Below are 14,412 nucleotides of genomic sequence, written 5' to 3' on the forward strand. Positions count from 1 at the left end.
CTAGGAGGCCCTTCCTGTCCCTTGGATTCAATGCAGATTGGCCCCAGCACCGCCTCCACCGCCCTCCTCCGGGGCTGGCAGGGCTGAGAGCAGCCTCCTCCCCTCAGACAGACAGACTGAAGCTCCAGCACTGAGAGGAGCGGACTGTGGGTGCAGAGTTCCAGGCGGGGTCTCAGAAGCCGAGAGGAGAAGGGGTGGTGGCCAGAGCTGGTCTCAACAGCGCCCCTGCAGACCCCCAGCCTGCAGCTGCGGGCAGGACTAGGACCTCGTCCCACCGTGAGCCCAGACGCAGAGGTCGCTCATATTAACGCACACAGCGAAAGATGAAAGCGACCCAACTGTAATTCTAACCTTACCCTTAACCCTAACCCTACTTAAGAAAAGGTAAAGCAATGGTGACCCAAGCGGTGCCGCGGTGGGGAGTTTTGGGGAGCCTAGCAATCAATTATCATTCTTAAGGGATGGTGATCCCCTGAGAAGAGAGCAAGGCATGCGAAGCGATTCGTCAAAGTGGCTTCTCCCGCTCCCCACGGGAGATGGCGCCCTCGGAGGTGGGACCAGGAGTCAGATCCCCGCCCCAGCTCGGCAAGCCCGCTGCTCGCCCTCGGGTGGTTCAGGGTGGCGCCCTAGGCAGTTTGGCCGGGTCCCTTGGTGTGCGCAGGGCTGGCTCACCGGGGCGGGGCGGGCGGTGGCCCGAGCTCCTCCCTCCTGGGTCCTGGGCGTCACTGCTCTTAATCCGCGCGTGGCGGGAGCGGGTCACTGGGCTCCGCCGAGCAAGCCAGCTGTCAGCGTGGCGCCCATAGCTCTGTGCGTCTGCTTCAGAGGACACACCAGCACTCAGGCATGACCCTGCTCAGTAGCTTCGAAGTCTTCATCCCCTGCCAGGACCTCCTCTTCATCTTTGAGTTTGTGAGTGGCTGGGGAGTCTGAGGTGGGGAGGGGGCGGGATTGGCCATGCAGCCAGCTATCATGGGGGCTCTGCACAGCCCTCCAGGGCGGATCTGCAAGTTTCCGGGTTCCGGGAGCATGGGGATAGCGGGGCCCGCCGGGGTGAGGAAAGTTTCCCCCACCCCAGTCATTTGGCTCCTTCTAGACCAATGACAATGGGGAAAACAGTTTCCAGGATTTAGGTGCAAAAACCAAATTCGCAGATGGGTCAGAGGTGAGAAGCCGGCCAGGGTGCATCCGTTGCGCGCCGGTTCCGAAGCTGTGCTCAGACCCGCTTGGCATGGGCCCAGAGGAAGCCCTTAGGGGAGAGTGACGTCCTTGCAGAGGTGCCCAGCTTTGTCCAGGGTAGGATTTCGTTTACAAAAATCAGCAAAAGAAGCCTGAGCATCACCAAGCGAGGTTTGGGGATTGGGTTGGTGTAGGAGGAGCTGAATTCAGATTATTTTCTTCTGGCCTTTGAAAGTTTCCAGGGAGAGAATGTGTGTTCCACAACTTTGATATGGAAATAATCCAAGAGACCATCTTGGAGCCTGCCCTGTGGCCCAGTGGTTAAATTCCTGCCCTCTGCTTTGGTGGCCCAGGGTTTCACTGGTTCAGATCCTGGGCGCAGACATGGCACTGCTCATCAGGCCAGGTTGAGGCAGTGTCCCACATGCCACCACTAGGAGGACCCACAACTAGAATATCCAACTATGTACTGGGGGTATTTGGGGAGAAAAAGCAAAAAAAAAAAGATGGGCAACAGTTGTTAGCTCAGGTGCCAATCTTAAAAAAAAAAAAAGAGACCATCTTTTGCTCAGCCACAGTCATTCTGCCCTGTGTGTGGAGTGAGGGGAGGGGCCTGGAAGTGGTCTGTACCTTGGCTGACCTTGAGCAGTCAGAAGGCATCTGTACCTGTGGTTGTTCTCTCCTGAGGCTGGCACCACACAGCTCTCCAGGTGGCCGCAGGAAAGCACTTCCTGCCCTGGGCTCCAGGTAAAGTGCTCACTGTGTGGGGAGGCTTCAGACTGCCCTCAGAATAAATTCCCCAGGGCCAACAGGCCCTTACCTGGGAGGGGCTGCTGTGTGTATTCTGTGGGCGCCCAGCGATGCAGCCACGGAGACTCCGTTCCTGCACCCCGCTGCGGAAGAGTTGGTTAGAAAAGAGTTTGTCCAAACCTGACTGTTTAAAACCAGGACCCAGCTTCTTCTTGCCTGATTGGAGGCGGGAGGGTGTGACCAGCACAGGGAGCAGGTTCTGTCATCCATGCAAGGTTTGGGGAAAGGGCTAAAGGGACTGAGGTCACCTGGTGGCCCCGTATCACTGCAATTGTGAGGGTTGAGTTGAGCTCACACCTGTGTGTATCCAGAGCGACGTCAAGTCCTGGCACCAGCCAGGGTCAAGGAGGTGACATGTAGAAGAAACCCTGGACACCACTGCGCCCAGCCCCACCATTTATAGATAGGGACACCCAGGCCCAGAGTGGGGAGGGGCTTGCACCCACTGCAACATTCTTTCCCCAAGTGGCTCCTCTGGGTGCGTCTATTCAGCACTTGGCCTGTGCTTGCCCGAGGCTAGGCGTCTGAAGATGAGCGCATAGTGCCCAGGACCCAGGATGAGTGGTGGTGGTTCCCTCAGAGGCCATTGTATTTACAAAGGCAGATTCACGACCAAAGATATGGTGGATGAGAGTGAGGTGTGATGGGCAGAGAGCTCTTTTTTTTTTGAGGAAGATTATCCCTGAGCTAACATCTGCTGCCTGCCCTCCTCCTTTTGCTGAGGAAGGCTGGCCCTGAGCTAACATCTGTGCCCATCTTCCTCTACTTTATATATATATATATGCCTACCACAGCATGGCTTGCCAAACGGTGCCATGTCTGCACCCGGGACCTGAACAGATGAACCCTGGGCCGCTGAAGCAGAACGTGCACACTTGACCGCTGCGCCACAGGGCCAGCCCAGGCAGAGAGATTTTTAAGCAACAAAAGGTCTTCTTAGTGTCTCTTCAATTGTCCTATCGAGTGGCTTCCTCTGCTTTTGTAGCTGTTTGGGGAGCATTGTGACAAGCATCATGAGAGAGGGTGTTAGCTGAAGACAGGGGGATTCCCCCTCCACCAAGTGAAAGGAGAGAGCAGGGGGTAGGGAACCTCAGAGCCCTGGATTAGTGGAGATTTACTCCTCCAGGGTGGTTTTGTGACCTGCGATGGTAGGGACTTCTAGAGGAAATAATTCTCCTTTGTCCAGTCCACTTCCCTCTCAGCTGTCTTAGAAGTTGTTTTTTCCCTCCACCTCAGCTCTGTCTGCCCAGAAGCTGACTGACCCCCCCACCCCACTTCCCGAGAGATGCTGGATGCCTCAGCTGTCGCCTCCAATCTCTTTCCTCCTCTCTAGATTGGGGGTGGCTCCCAGGGAGCAGGGAGAACAGGAAGAAGGCAGACGCCAGTCCTTTACGTTTCCTCTGCACACTTTGTACATACGAAGCTGGATGTGCTTGGTGTGTGAAAGAGCAGAGAATGAAAGGGCCTGAGGAGGCGCTGGCCACTCTGGGAGAGTTTTTTTAAATTATGGACCATTACAATACAACAACAAAAAGATAAACAAGCCAGTTAGAAAATGGGAAAGAACTTGAATAGACGTTTGTCCAAAGAAGATATAGGAATGGTCAATAAGCACGTGAAAGATACTCAGCATCATTAGTCATTAGGAAAATTAAATCAAAACCACAATGAGGTACCATTTCAAATGAAATCAGGATAACTATTATCAAAAAACTGGAAAATAGCAAGTGTGGGCCAGGATGTGGAGCAATTGGAGCCCTCACACATTGCTGGTGGGAATGTGAAATGGTTCATCTGCTGTTGAGATCAGTTTGGTGGCTCCTCAGAACAGTCTCATGTGACCCAGCAATTCCACGCCTAGGGTTATAACCAGAAGAGTTGAAATCAGGGACCTGAATAGGTAGATGGACATGCGTGTTCATAGCAGCTCTATTCACAGGAACCAGCAGGTGGGAACAGATGAAATGTACCATCAACAGATGAATGAACAAACTGTGACATATTCGCACAGTGGAATATTATGCAGCCCTAGAAAGGGAGGAAGCACTGAGACATTCCACACAGTTGGAAACACTGAGCTGAGTAAAAGGAGATAGACACAAAAAGTCACATATTGTGTGATTCCATTCACGTAAAATATCCACAATAGGCAAATCCACAGAGACAGAACACAAACTGGTGGTTTGCCAGGGGCTGGGAGGAGGGGAATGGGGAGCAACTGCGTAATGGGTGCGGGGTTTCCTTTTGGGGGAGAAAATGTTTGGAATTAGAGGTGGTGGTGGCTGCACAGCATCAGGAATGTACTAAATGCCATTGAATTGGGCAATTTAAAACAGTTAGTTTTGTGTTATGCTAACTTCAATTTTTAAAGGCAAAAATTAAGAAATCTCACACATTACAGAAAACTATACATATAATACTTTAATAACTATCCATGTAATTATCACTCAGCTTTGTCAAATCATAATATTTTGCCGTATTTCCTTTTAGTATGAGGGAAATAAGCTTTTCAGAAGGCTTCTAAGCCCTGGATGTGCCGCTGTCTTACTTCCCTCCTCCATCTTCAGGAGCCTCGGGCTGGACGTGGTGGTCCTGATGCCCAGACAGGGTCAGCCCTTCCCTGCGCCCTGACTGCCTGTGAGCTCCACGGGTGCTGTGTTCTGTGTTTTCACACTTCATGGAAATAGTGTCGTCCTGTCATGTCCTTCTGCAGCGAGCTTTCCACGCAACGATGTTGAGTTTTATACACATTGATGCTGTTTGTCCATTCTTCTGATGATGGACATTTTGCCTATTTCCAATTGTGGCTTTTTGCTGTTGCAGACGGCATTGCCAAAGAACATTCTTGTATTGGCCTCTGTGGTTACATGTTGGGAATTTCCTGGGGGACACACAGAGGATTGGACTCGCTGGGTCATAGGGAACGCACATCTTCATCTTCCCAGAGTTACCACATTGCTGTCCAAAAGGGTTATTCCAGTTTACACAGCCCGGGAGCGGAGTCACTGCGAAGCTTATGAAGCTTAATTGAGCTCAGGACCCCCACTTGCTCAGGCCCCTTCCAAGACTCAGACTCATTTTCTATTCTTTTATAAAGGAGGTCCCCAAATTGTATAAGCTTCAGGCTAACCCTGGACGTTCCCGACTCCCACCAGCAGCAGATGAAAATCCCCGTTGTCCCTCATCCTGGCCACACTTGGCATCGTCAGACTTTGTAATTTTCTGCTGGTCCAATGGGTGTGAAATACTTCATTATTTTTTAAATCTGTCATCCAGTGAGTGGATTACTCACAGTTCCTGTTTCCATGCCTGAGCTCCCAATAGCCTGGGAAGGGCAGATGTGAAACCCTTGGCCTCCAGGACCAGCAGGATGGGGCTCTGCTCCCCTCCCAAGGCAGGGACACTGCCCACCAGAGCAAGAAGGGCGATGGCTCAGGGTGGGGCCTGGCAACCTTGCCCTGCCCAGCACCCCACACCAGAGCTCCTGCCCTCTGAAAGCTCAGGGTCCTCACAGAAGTCAGAAGGCAGCCCAGCCAGGGGTGTGACCCTGCCTCTCTGAGCCCCTGGAGCCCACAGGCCATGCTGCTGTTGCAGGCGGTGGGGTCCCAGTGCACCCACACAGGCCCCCGTGGAACGTCCAGGGTCTCCCCTCCCCAACAGCTGCACCCAGGGCTCTGCTTCTGGCCTGTTCCCTGTCCCCACCCAAGGGGGACATTCCTTTTGGGACCACAGTCTCTGTTTCTTCCTCCTCCTCCTCCCTTCTAAGCCAGGGGCGTCCTGACACTGGGCCCCCATTCACAGCACAGGATGTTAACGTAGGACGCTGTTTGTCTCAGCTCTGGCCAGGCCCCAAGAGGAAACTTCTCTCACAAAGCTCCAGGAGGTACCCCCTGCCCCCCACTTTCAGAATTTGGGGAAGAAATGCCTGGAAAGGGGTAGTGAAGTCATTAACCCAGCTCCCTCCCCCCAGCCTGTATGAAGTGGAGCCCCTGAAAGAATGGCTGGAATGAAGAGAAAACTTTTCTTTGCAACGAGCCTGCTGGGAGTGCCATCCCCTCTCCAGGGCGGGTGCCCCCTCCTTGCATACACCCCCAGGAGCTCGGGGACTGAGAGGGGTAGAGTCACCTGGTGGGAGGCAGCACTTGTAGGGTGCACTTTTTGGGGTGGGGTGGGGTGGGGTGGGGGAGCCACCTGGAGTCAGTTTGCAGTTTCTATTCTTACAGTGAACCGGATGGAGTAGTTACTAACATGAGCCTGATTCTGTGATCTGAAGTTACTGGGGACTTTTTATTATTTGAGAGTTACCAAACAGGTCCTGCGACCTGCCATAGATGCTCACCTGTCTGGAGAATAGTGGCCCCCCAGACCAGGAGTGGGCAGTGGGTTGAGGGGCAGGGTGACAGAGCAGCTTTCCAGTGGTTGGTCCACATTCTGGTTCCATTGAGAAGGCCCCATGGGTGTTACCAAACCAGGTTCGTGTCTGCCTGCCACCCAGAAAGCCAAGCACTGAGACAACGAGATTGCGGCAGAGAGAGAGTTTCATCACAAGCCAGCCATGTGAAGAAGCGAGAGCATGAGCCTCAAATCTGCTTCCCTGAAAATAGGGATTCTGGGATATTTGTGGGATAGGGGGCAAGGAGGTCTGAAATGTGGAGAGAGGTGACTGGAGGTGAGGAGAGGTGGGGTGATTGGTGATCTGCACAAGCCAAGTCAGACTTGATGCCTCGTCACAGGACGCATGTTCACAAAATGGCGGCATTAGCATGATCTGAGGGTGAAGTTTTTAGCCTTCTGACGTCAAAAGGTCGCTCATTGGACATCTGCACAGGCCCAGTTGATGGGTTGGTGGTCTCAACCGGCCTGAAGTGGACAAGGAGTTCTAATTCCTGAAAAGTAGCTCACACACCCATTACCATCGTGAAACAAGCTCCAGGGGGATGTTATCTGTAGGAACCTATGGGAGTCAGATAGCACATTGCCTCAACAGCACAGTTAACAATGGGTGGGTTAAACAGCTATAATCAGTAATAGCAAAAAGGAAAAAACTTTAGTTCCTAGCTACTTAATCATCAATGGCTAACTCTCTGTTGGTTTCATGAGGACTCCTGGGCTGAGGGATATAGAATCAGAAACCTGACATTCCAGAGCTGGGAGAAAACTGAGGTTCCGAGAGGGGCAGCAGCTGCCCAGGTGCCCCGGTCTCCAGGGTGGGACTTCTTGCAGTGACAGCAGGTCATGTCCAGGTTCCTGCATTCACCCAGACACCCGGGATGAACTGCCCACAGCAGGAGGGATCCTGAATAGGTGACCCCGCCCACCTGGGAGCCCTGGGCAAGGCCTGGCTCCCTGCTCTCCCCCCAGCGAGTGAAGGGACAGCTCAAAGCCACTGGGGAGCTCACACCGACCTGAGCCTACTCGTCAAAAACTCTCTGTGGAGGTTCTGAGTCACTAAGTCCAGGGTGGGCCCAGGAATCTGCATTTAACAAGCACCACCCAAACCTCATTGCTTCAGCGAGATCTGGAGTGGTCATCAGTAGGTCAGCCTGCCCCCTCAACGTTGTCATGGGGGAAAGGACAGTGGAAAGAGTTCTCAGTGAGAAGCTGGGGCAGGGAGCCAGGGTCCTGAGGGTCTCTGTGGTTCAGGGCAGGCACCCTCTCTGTGTTGCCCCAGCCAGGAACCCTCATAGAGTCCCCAGGGAGTGGGGGTGGCCCTGCTGGCCAGTGCAGGACAGTGGGCGAGGCTGGCCTTCCCTGGCTGTGCCCACTGACCCCTGGTCCTGTGTCATCTTCCTGTGCTGTGGGCCCCTCTCTGTGGCTGTTTAGAAGGGGTGAGGACACTGCCCGGGTTTCTCCTTCCCCCTCTCTAAAGGGGGGAATTACAGGCAGAGGTCTCTCAGGGGTTTGTTCTGGGAGTTGAGAAGTGATTTTTCTGGTTTTTCCAGAACCAGAGGCCTGCTTTGATCAGCAGTCAGTGAGTCTGAGCTGTTCTCTGGACACTGCTAAGTGTGATGGTGGGGCTCATGCGTGTGTCATCACAACCAAGCTCCACTGAGAAAGATTGCTCCTAAGCTTTCCATAAGTCACTCCTCGACCTGACCTGACACAGGTGGGGTAATTTCTCTGACCCAGTGCTTTCAGGACAGAGTAGGAGGGTCCCAGATGCCATGGCAGGGAGAGCTCAGGCTCAGGTCAGGCAGGGACAAAGGCTGACTGTTGCACTCATAGGCCCACAGAGAGTGGGAGAGGGCATTGGGCTGCTGCCCGAGGCCGGGTCTGCAGCCTTAGGAATGGATGGCTTTGCTCTGGGCTCAGGCGCATCCTCTGAGGGAAGGGCTGGGGTGGGGGTCTGGGCCCCCTGGGGCCTGCCTTGAGGTGGGAGGGGGCCAGCCAGTCTAGACAGGATGGGGGCTGGGGGCTGATTCCTGATGGATCCAGAGCTGAGCCCTGGCTCCACCTGTGACACAAGCCCTTCTGGGCTCCCTCCTGGCCTCTCAAGTCTCAGTCCCTGGAAATAGTGTTTTGGACCAAAGCCCACCAAGGGCAGGCCCTATGAGATACCCCAGCAGGTGTCCTCCTCGGGTGCTGATGGACGAGGACAGTGGGTGGGCCCCCTTGTCCCTGGAGCACTGATGCCATGGGGAAGTGTGGCTGACTCCTCACAGGTTGCAGACTGTCCCAGGAGCAGGAGCAGCTCCCTGGGTTCTCTGCGTCCTGGGCCCTGACTTGCCCTCTGCATTCTGGTGGAAGATCTGGTTCCTGGTTGGCTCCTGCTGGGCCCAGCAGCATAATGACTTCCTAGGGGGATGGACTGGCCTTGATTCTCTGCTCCAGCCTCTCTAGCACTCCCAGCTCATTAATAGCTGCTGTTCTGCTCACACTGGGGCAGAACCACTCCTGTGGTGAATCCCTGTAGTGCTCCAAGGCCCTGGGGCCTGAGAAGAATATGCAGGAACCAGAAGAAACGCCTGTCACCAGCCATCACACCTTGATCTGCACAGGCAGTGGGAAAAGGAAGGCCCAGGGCCACCCAGCCCCTCTCAGCGGACCTGAAATTGCACCCCAGAGGCCCCACTCCTGTTAGAAGGCAGTTGGGCTGGAGGGGAGGGGGCAGGAAGAGGAGGAGGAGGAGGAGGACCCTGAAACTCCTGGATCCACCTTTGAAGGAGGCCCTTAGAGGGCCCAGGGCACAGGCTTTGGTGGGTGGGGGGGGGGGGGACGGACACTCCAGGAAAAGAGCAAAGGAGGAAGGACAGAAGATTAAGGGCGCATCCCGACCCTGGTAGTGTGGGTGGGAGTGGGGTGACAAAGGTCGTGTTGATGGACCCGGGGTGAGGACCACAGGCCTGTGTCTGCTGAAGAGGGAGCGATGTCCTTCAGGGTTCAGATCTTTTGCTTGTTTTTGGTCTTAAACACACACCTTGGTGTTCTTTCCTCTGAAGGAACAGAGCCTGTTAGCTAGTGGAGGGTGGGGGAGGGGAGGCTGCCTCCCATGGCCGCCTCCTTTGGGTTCTCTGCTCCTTTAGACCCAGGGCGCCTGGGAGCAGGACAAATGCTGCTGGGCGGTCTCCTCTCCCTCAATGTTACTGTTCTCATGGCCATTTCCAAAGCCAGTCCTAGACACAGGAGATTTCATGTTGAACTGCCTGTGGGTGGCCTTGGGTGACTGCCACACACAGGGCCGTCCTGACCTGGCTCCACAGCCAGCCTGTCAGAGCTGGCCCTCAGCAGCTGTGGGAGTGTGAGCGGGCCACTGCGCCTCAGTTTCTGCATCAGTGAAATGGGGCTATAATAGCACCCACCTCAAGGACTGCTGCGAGGACTAAATGAGTGTAATGTAGGCAAAGCTCTTCAAACCACATAGTGCCCACAGCTACTGCTCAATAGCTATTAGGTGCAATTATCACTAATTTACTAATAAGTCAAACACCTGCTCCCATCACCTGGCTGATCCGAGCTCAAAGGGGGCAACTGCAGGAGGGGCCGTGAGGGCAATCCCCACCACCTTTGACCTTCCATGACCTTCCCGGGCATGGTGCTCGAGGCAGGGGGAGAGTGAGATTAGGGGGTGGGTGGGGCTGTGGAGGGCACACGACTTGTCCCTGGGGTCCCCAAGTACTGCAGAGACACCACCCTCTGTAGGGCTTTCCAGTGGCCCCTGTGCTCAGAGCTGCCCCTGGTCAGCCTGATGGGGTGGCCAAAGGGAAGAGGGGGCCATGGCAGCCTTGTTCTGCCTTCTGCCTTGGGGATGGGGACTTCCTGAGCCTCTCTCTGCACCATCCTGCCAGCCTGGTGCCAGGGCTGGTGGAGGGAAAGCTCTGAATTCTGAGAGCCAAGCAAATTGCTGCTTCTGCCCGAAGGCGAAGGAACCAGTTACCAGTGGGCCAGGGATCAAACTTTTAAAACTGATTTGTCATCGGTGTCAGTGGATCACCATCTGGGAGGGCGTTGGTTCAGGGAGGGGGCAGCCTCTGGCACAAAATTGTCCCCACCTCCCCAGCCTCCATCCCGCCCTGCGGCTGCTTGGTGATAAGCCAGGAGCAGTTGGACTGAGGGCCCTGGTGGGAAGGAACCACCAGCTTTTATATTTTAGGACTCTTTTGAGAACAAGCCCCACAGTCCTTGCTGGTCTCCATACGTGGTACTCCTCTGATGCAGGTGGCATGATGGGGCTAAGTCCTCTGTCCTTCCGGTCTGACTTACCCAATACCTCTGCCAGGAAGCCCACCCTATAGGCACCTCTTTCCCCTCCTGCAAGCCCTTAGTTGTGGTCAGTCTCCCACCTGGACCCTGAGTCTTCCCCCTGTTCTCCCCCAGACGGTGCCCTCTGAGACATTTGTTTTCAGCGTGCATTGGTGGGAAAGGGGTAGGATTTCATCTCCCACCTGGATAATGTTTATGAATCACAAGAGAGTCCTTGGCCCCAAGGGCAGACAGAGGGTGAAACTGGCAGTCACCACCAATTCCCTAGGAAGACCCCCAGGACCCTCAGAGCAGCGCCGGGCCGTTGATGGGGGTTTCTTCTCACTGTCGGCAGGCGCACACCTGTTTTGCTGGCTGACCACATCGCTCACCTATTTGGTGGCTCCCATCAATACCTTTTGTTTTTCTTGCACTGAAGCCTCTCGCATCTGGTCTACATTTCCACGGATTTTGTCTCTTAGAGGTGGCTTACTGTATTTTTCACAGAATCTTCTTGTTTCTGTTCATCCTGAGGGTAAATTCAGTGTTATAAGTGTGCTGGGGAAACATTTCCACCCAGATGAGGACAGGCCTGTGTGAGAGCCCCAGCTTTGTGGGTCTAGGGGAGTGTCCTTCCCTCAGGAGCTGGTGACTGTCTTCTGCCTCGGGTGGGAGGCCGACACTGGTCAGCGATCATCCGTCATGCTCACGGCCGGTGTTGGGGAGCAGAGGGCTAGCGGGTGCTACGGAGAGCAGACTGCCCGGGGACTTCGGGAAGCGGGGGGAGGGCTGAGCAGGGCCTCTCCCAGGCCACCCTCGCCCTGGTAACATCAGCTACAGACCTGAATGCCCCTCCTCTCTCTGTGAATCCCAAATCTCTGTCCCTCTCTACAAACAGACTCATGGCCCCTGAGTCCTAGGTTTGCCTTCAGTGCAGATGAAAGGACACAATCTAAGCTGCCTTGGGAGGGATGGTGCACCATAGGTCCCCTGGAAGGAGGGAGCCTGCTCATGATGGGCTCGGGAGGGCAGAACAACTGGAGCAGGTAAACTGAGGTGGTGGCCTCAACACAACTCCCAATGTTCACCTTGGGAGCAGCCTCAGAGCTCAGACTCCCAATAATTGGCAGAGAGGTAGGGGGTCCCCACACAGGAATCTTCTGACTCCCCCCGGACACCTCCACTGGGGTCAGAATGGGGGTCTTGTGAAGATTTCTGGGCCCCCTGTCCTGGGCAGAAGTGCTGAACTGTGTTTACCCTCACTGGGGCCCCGACACTGTCACCAGGACCTGACTCTGCCCTTGCTGGACCCAGAGCTGCTCCAGTGGGCCTGGTGGCAGGACTGGAAGAGAGAGGACAGGAAGGGAGAGGTGGGCTCCATTTATTTGTGTGTCTTTGAATAAAGCCTATCTCCCTGGATGGACCTGCCGTCAGTGCTGACCGTGGTCATGGTCACTGTTGGCATCTGTTAAATGATGAATGCATGAATGAGTGAATGAGTGAGTGCGAAGCAAGTGCAGCATGCCCCTCATTCAGCTTGCTGAGCTGAGCTCCTCCATACGAGGGGGTGGGGCTCACACAGAACTAGGGGGGCTGGCAGAAGCCCCTCCATGTTTGCCTCCTGCTCTCCCTGCCTCTCAGCCCCAGGCCGCCCTCAGCCCCATTCTCTGGGGTCTGGGAGGCCCCAGTGTGTCGGGGGCTTGGTGTTTTTCCTGTGACCTCCTCTCTGTGCTTCTCCTGCCCCCTGGGCTCATGTCCTCTTGACTTCACCTTGATGCCATTGCCCTTCCCTGCAGGAGCTCATCCTTAACCAGCCTCCACACACACTCACACACACACACAAACACACGGGACATGCCCTCTACTCTAACTCACAGAATGACTCACTTTTGAGTCAGCAACCCTTGGACCTGGGACTGCTGAGAGTCTTCTTGGGCACACAGTCACTGGTCACTCCCTTCCACAGCACCCCTCCTGGCATTGCGTGCTCCCTGACTGCTGACAGAGCTCAGTGGGGACAAATGCTTCCAGCAGCAGAATCGGGGCTGCTGATCCTGTGGCCTTGGGAGAGCACCCAGGGCCCAGAGCGCACAGAAACTGGGACGAGCCTCATCCAGTGTGGCCAGCTTTTCTGTTCCTACCTGGAGGATGATTTAGATCACTGACCTAAGTGACAAGATGGCTGAGTGTTGGGTGCACAGTCTTAAGTTCTGTGACCAGAGTCCTTTACTTCTCGAGTCCAAGGCACAAACTCCTGTCACACGTACCTTCAGGGCGCACCCCGTGCTCTCGGAGCTGGTGGAAGTTCTGACGCTGGGCTCCGAGGGGCTGCACGAGCAGACGTGTGTGTGGGAAGTGCTCTGTGGTTCACGTCTTGACTTGTTATTGGAATAGGGTCGCTTGTGGAGACCCTGACACAGTAAGATGGAGCCCCCGAGAAAATTCCAGAGAATTTGAGCAATTCCTCTGCACTGACCTCTGGTGTCCACGTCCTGCAGCAAGAACACTGGACAGTTGTGCACGCGGAGCTCCTTCAGCCCCGCACAAGCAGGGGGACGCCACACGGATCTCTAGAACGTGCCAGAGGATCCCTTTCCCTTTGTGACCGAGGCACACTGTTTGCAGGAGGACTTGCTCATATTTTTACGTCCTTTGTGTCCTTCCTCAGAGGCACACACATTTTCTTCCACTTTCGGTTTCCGGGAAATCACAGGTTTTTCACTTTTTGCTGATTTTGAAGTTACTTTTAAATCCTGACTTGCACCCGTGTGTGCAGGGGGTCCCTGTGCACGGTGAGATCCTAGCCCTCCTGAGATGTCACATGGTTACAGGGGAGGCTCTGCCTCATCACAGGACTGCTGTGACAGCGAGCACTTCGAGTGCTCCCCACATGCCAGGCTCTGTTCTCAGCCTCGTCTCTTTTCCTTGCTCCACTCATCCTCTCTCAGGGGTGTTCTGCACCCACCTCAGCCCCCTCCCAGATGGTCCTCCGTGCAGGTTGCCCTGCATTTTCCCCTGAGTACCTGCTGGGCAGGCTGTGAGGGGTACAGGGCAGGCCCACTGCCTATCTCCTGGGAGCAAAACCCCCAGGGTTTAATCATTTCCTCTGTGTGAGGACATTCCCTTCACATGACGTGTCACTTAGAATATGTTTCTGGGACAGACAGGGCCTGGTCGCATGTTTCCTATAAGAACCTCCCTGGGAACCAGAGGCTCCTCAGCTCTTTCCAGTTGGAGGCTCCAGAGAGCTGAGCCACATTCACTCAGTGTCCCCACATGGTGTGTCAGAATGGCCGGTGGGCTGTGCTCTGATGGTGGAGAGATTTCGTAAAGGTCCCCTCGAGAGAGAATTTCTCACCTTGAAAGATGTTATGTTAAATGAAAGAAGCCAATTGCAAAAGTCTGCCTTTTATTATATGATTCAGCTCATGTGAAGGTTCAGAAAAGGGGAATCCATAGAGATGGGAAGTGGGTCAGTGGTCACTGAGAGATGGGAGGGGTGGAGGGAGCCGTAGCTAAAGGGCACAGGGTTTCTTCCAGGTGATGAAAATGTGCTAAAATTGTATCTGGAGATGATGGCTGCACATGTCTGTGATCATCCTAAACCACTGAATTGTCACTTTACATGGGTGAGCTGTGTAGTGTGTGAGTTCTCTCTCATTAAAGCTGTCTAAGAGAGAGAACTTCTCCCCGCCATCTTACCATGAAACTCAGTGCTACAGAGAAACCACACAAAGAAAAAGTCAG

The 14,412-nt window shown here is 54.6% G+C and overlaps 1 protein-coding gene across 1 annotated transcript in view; it reads left to right on the forward strand.

The window, feature by feature from the left end:
* Positions 1 to 636: 636 nt before the first annotated feature.
* Positions 637 to 14,412, forward strand: part of LOC106847925 (myelin and lymphocyte protein-like) — a 30,172-nt gene continuing 16,396 nt past the window's right edge. The window contains exon 1 of the mRNA XM_070512774.1: positions 637 to 909. Within this exon, the coding sequence (XP_070368875.1) occupies positions 844 to 909 (66 nt within the window). The 5' untranslated portion in view covers positions 637 to 843. The remainder of the gene's footprint in view (positions 910 to 14,412) is intronic.

This window comes from Equus asinus, chromosome 6 (assembly GCF_041296235.1).
Source record: "Equus asinus isolate D_3611 breed Donkey chromosome 6, EquAss-T2T_v2, whole genome shotgun sequence".
Taxonomy (NCBI): domain Eukaryota; kingdom Metazoa; phylum Chordata; class Mammalia; order Perissodactyla; family Equidae; genus Equus; species Equus asinus.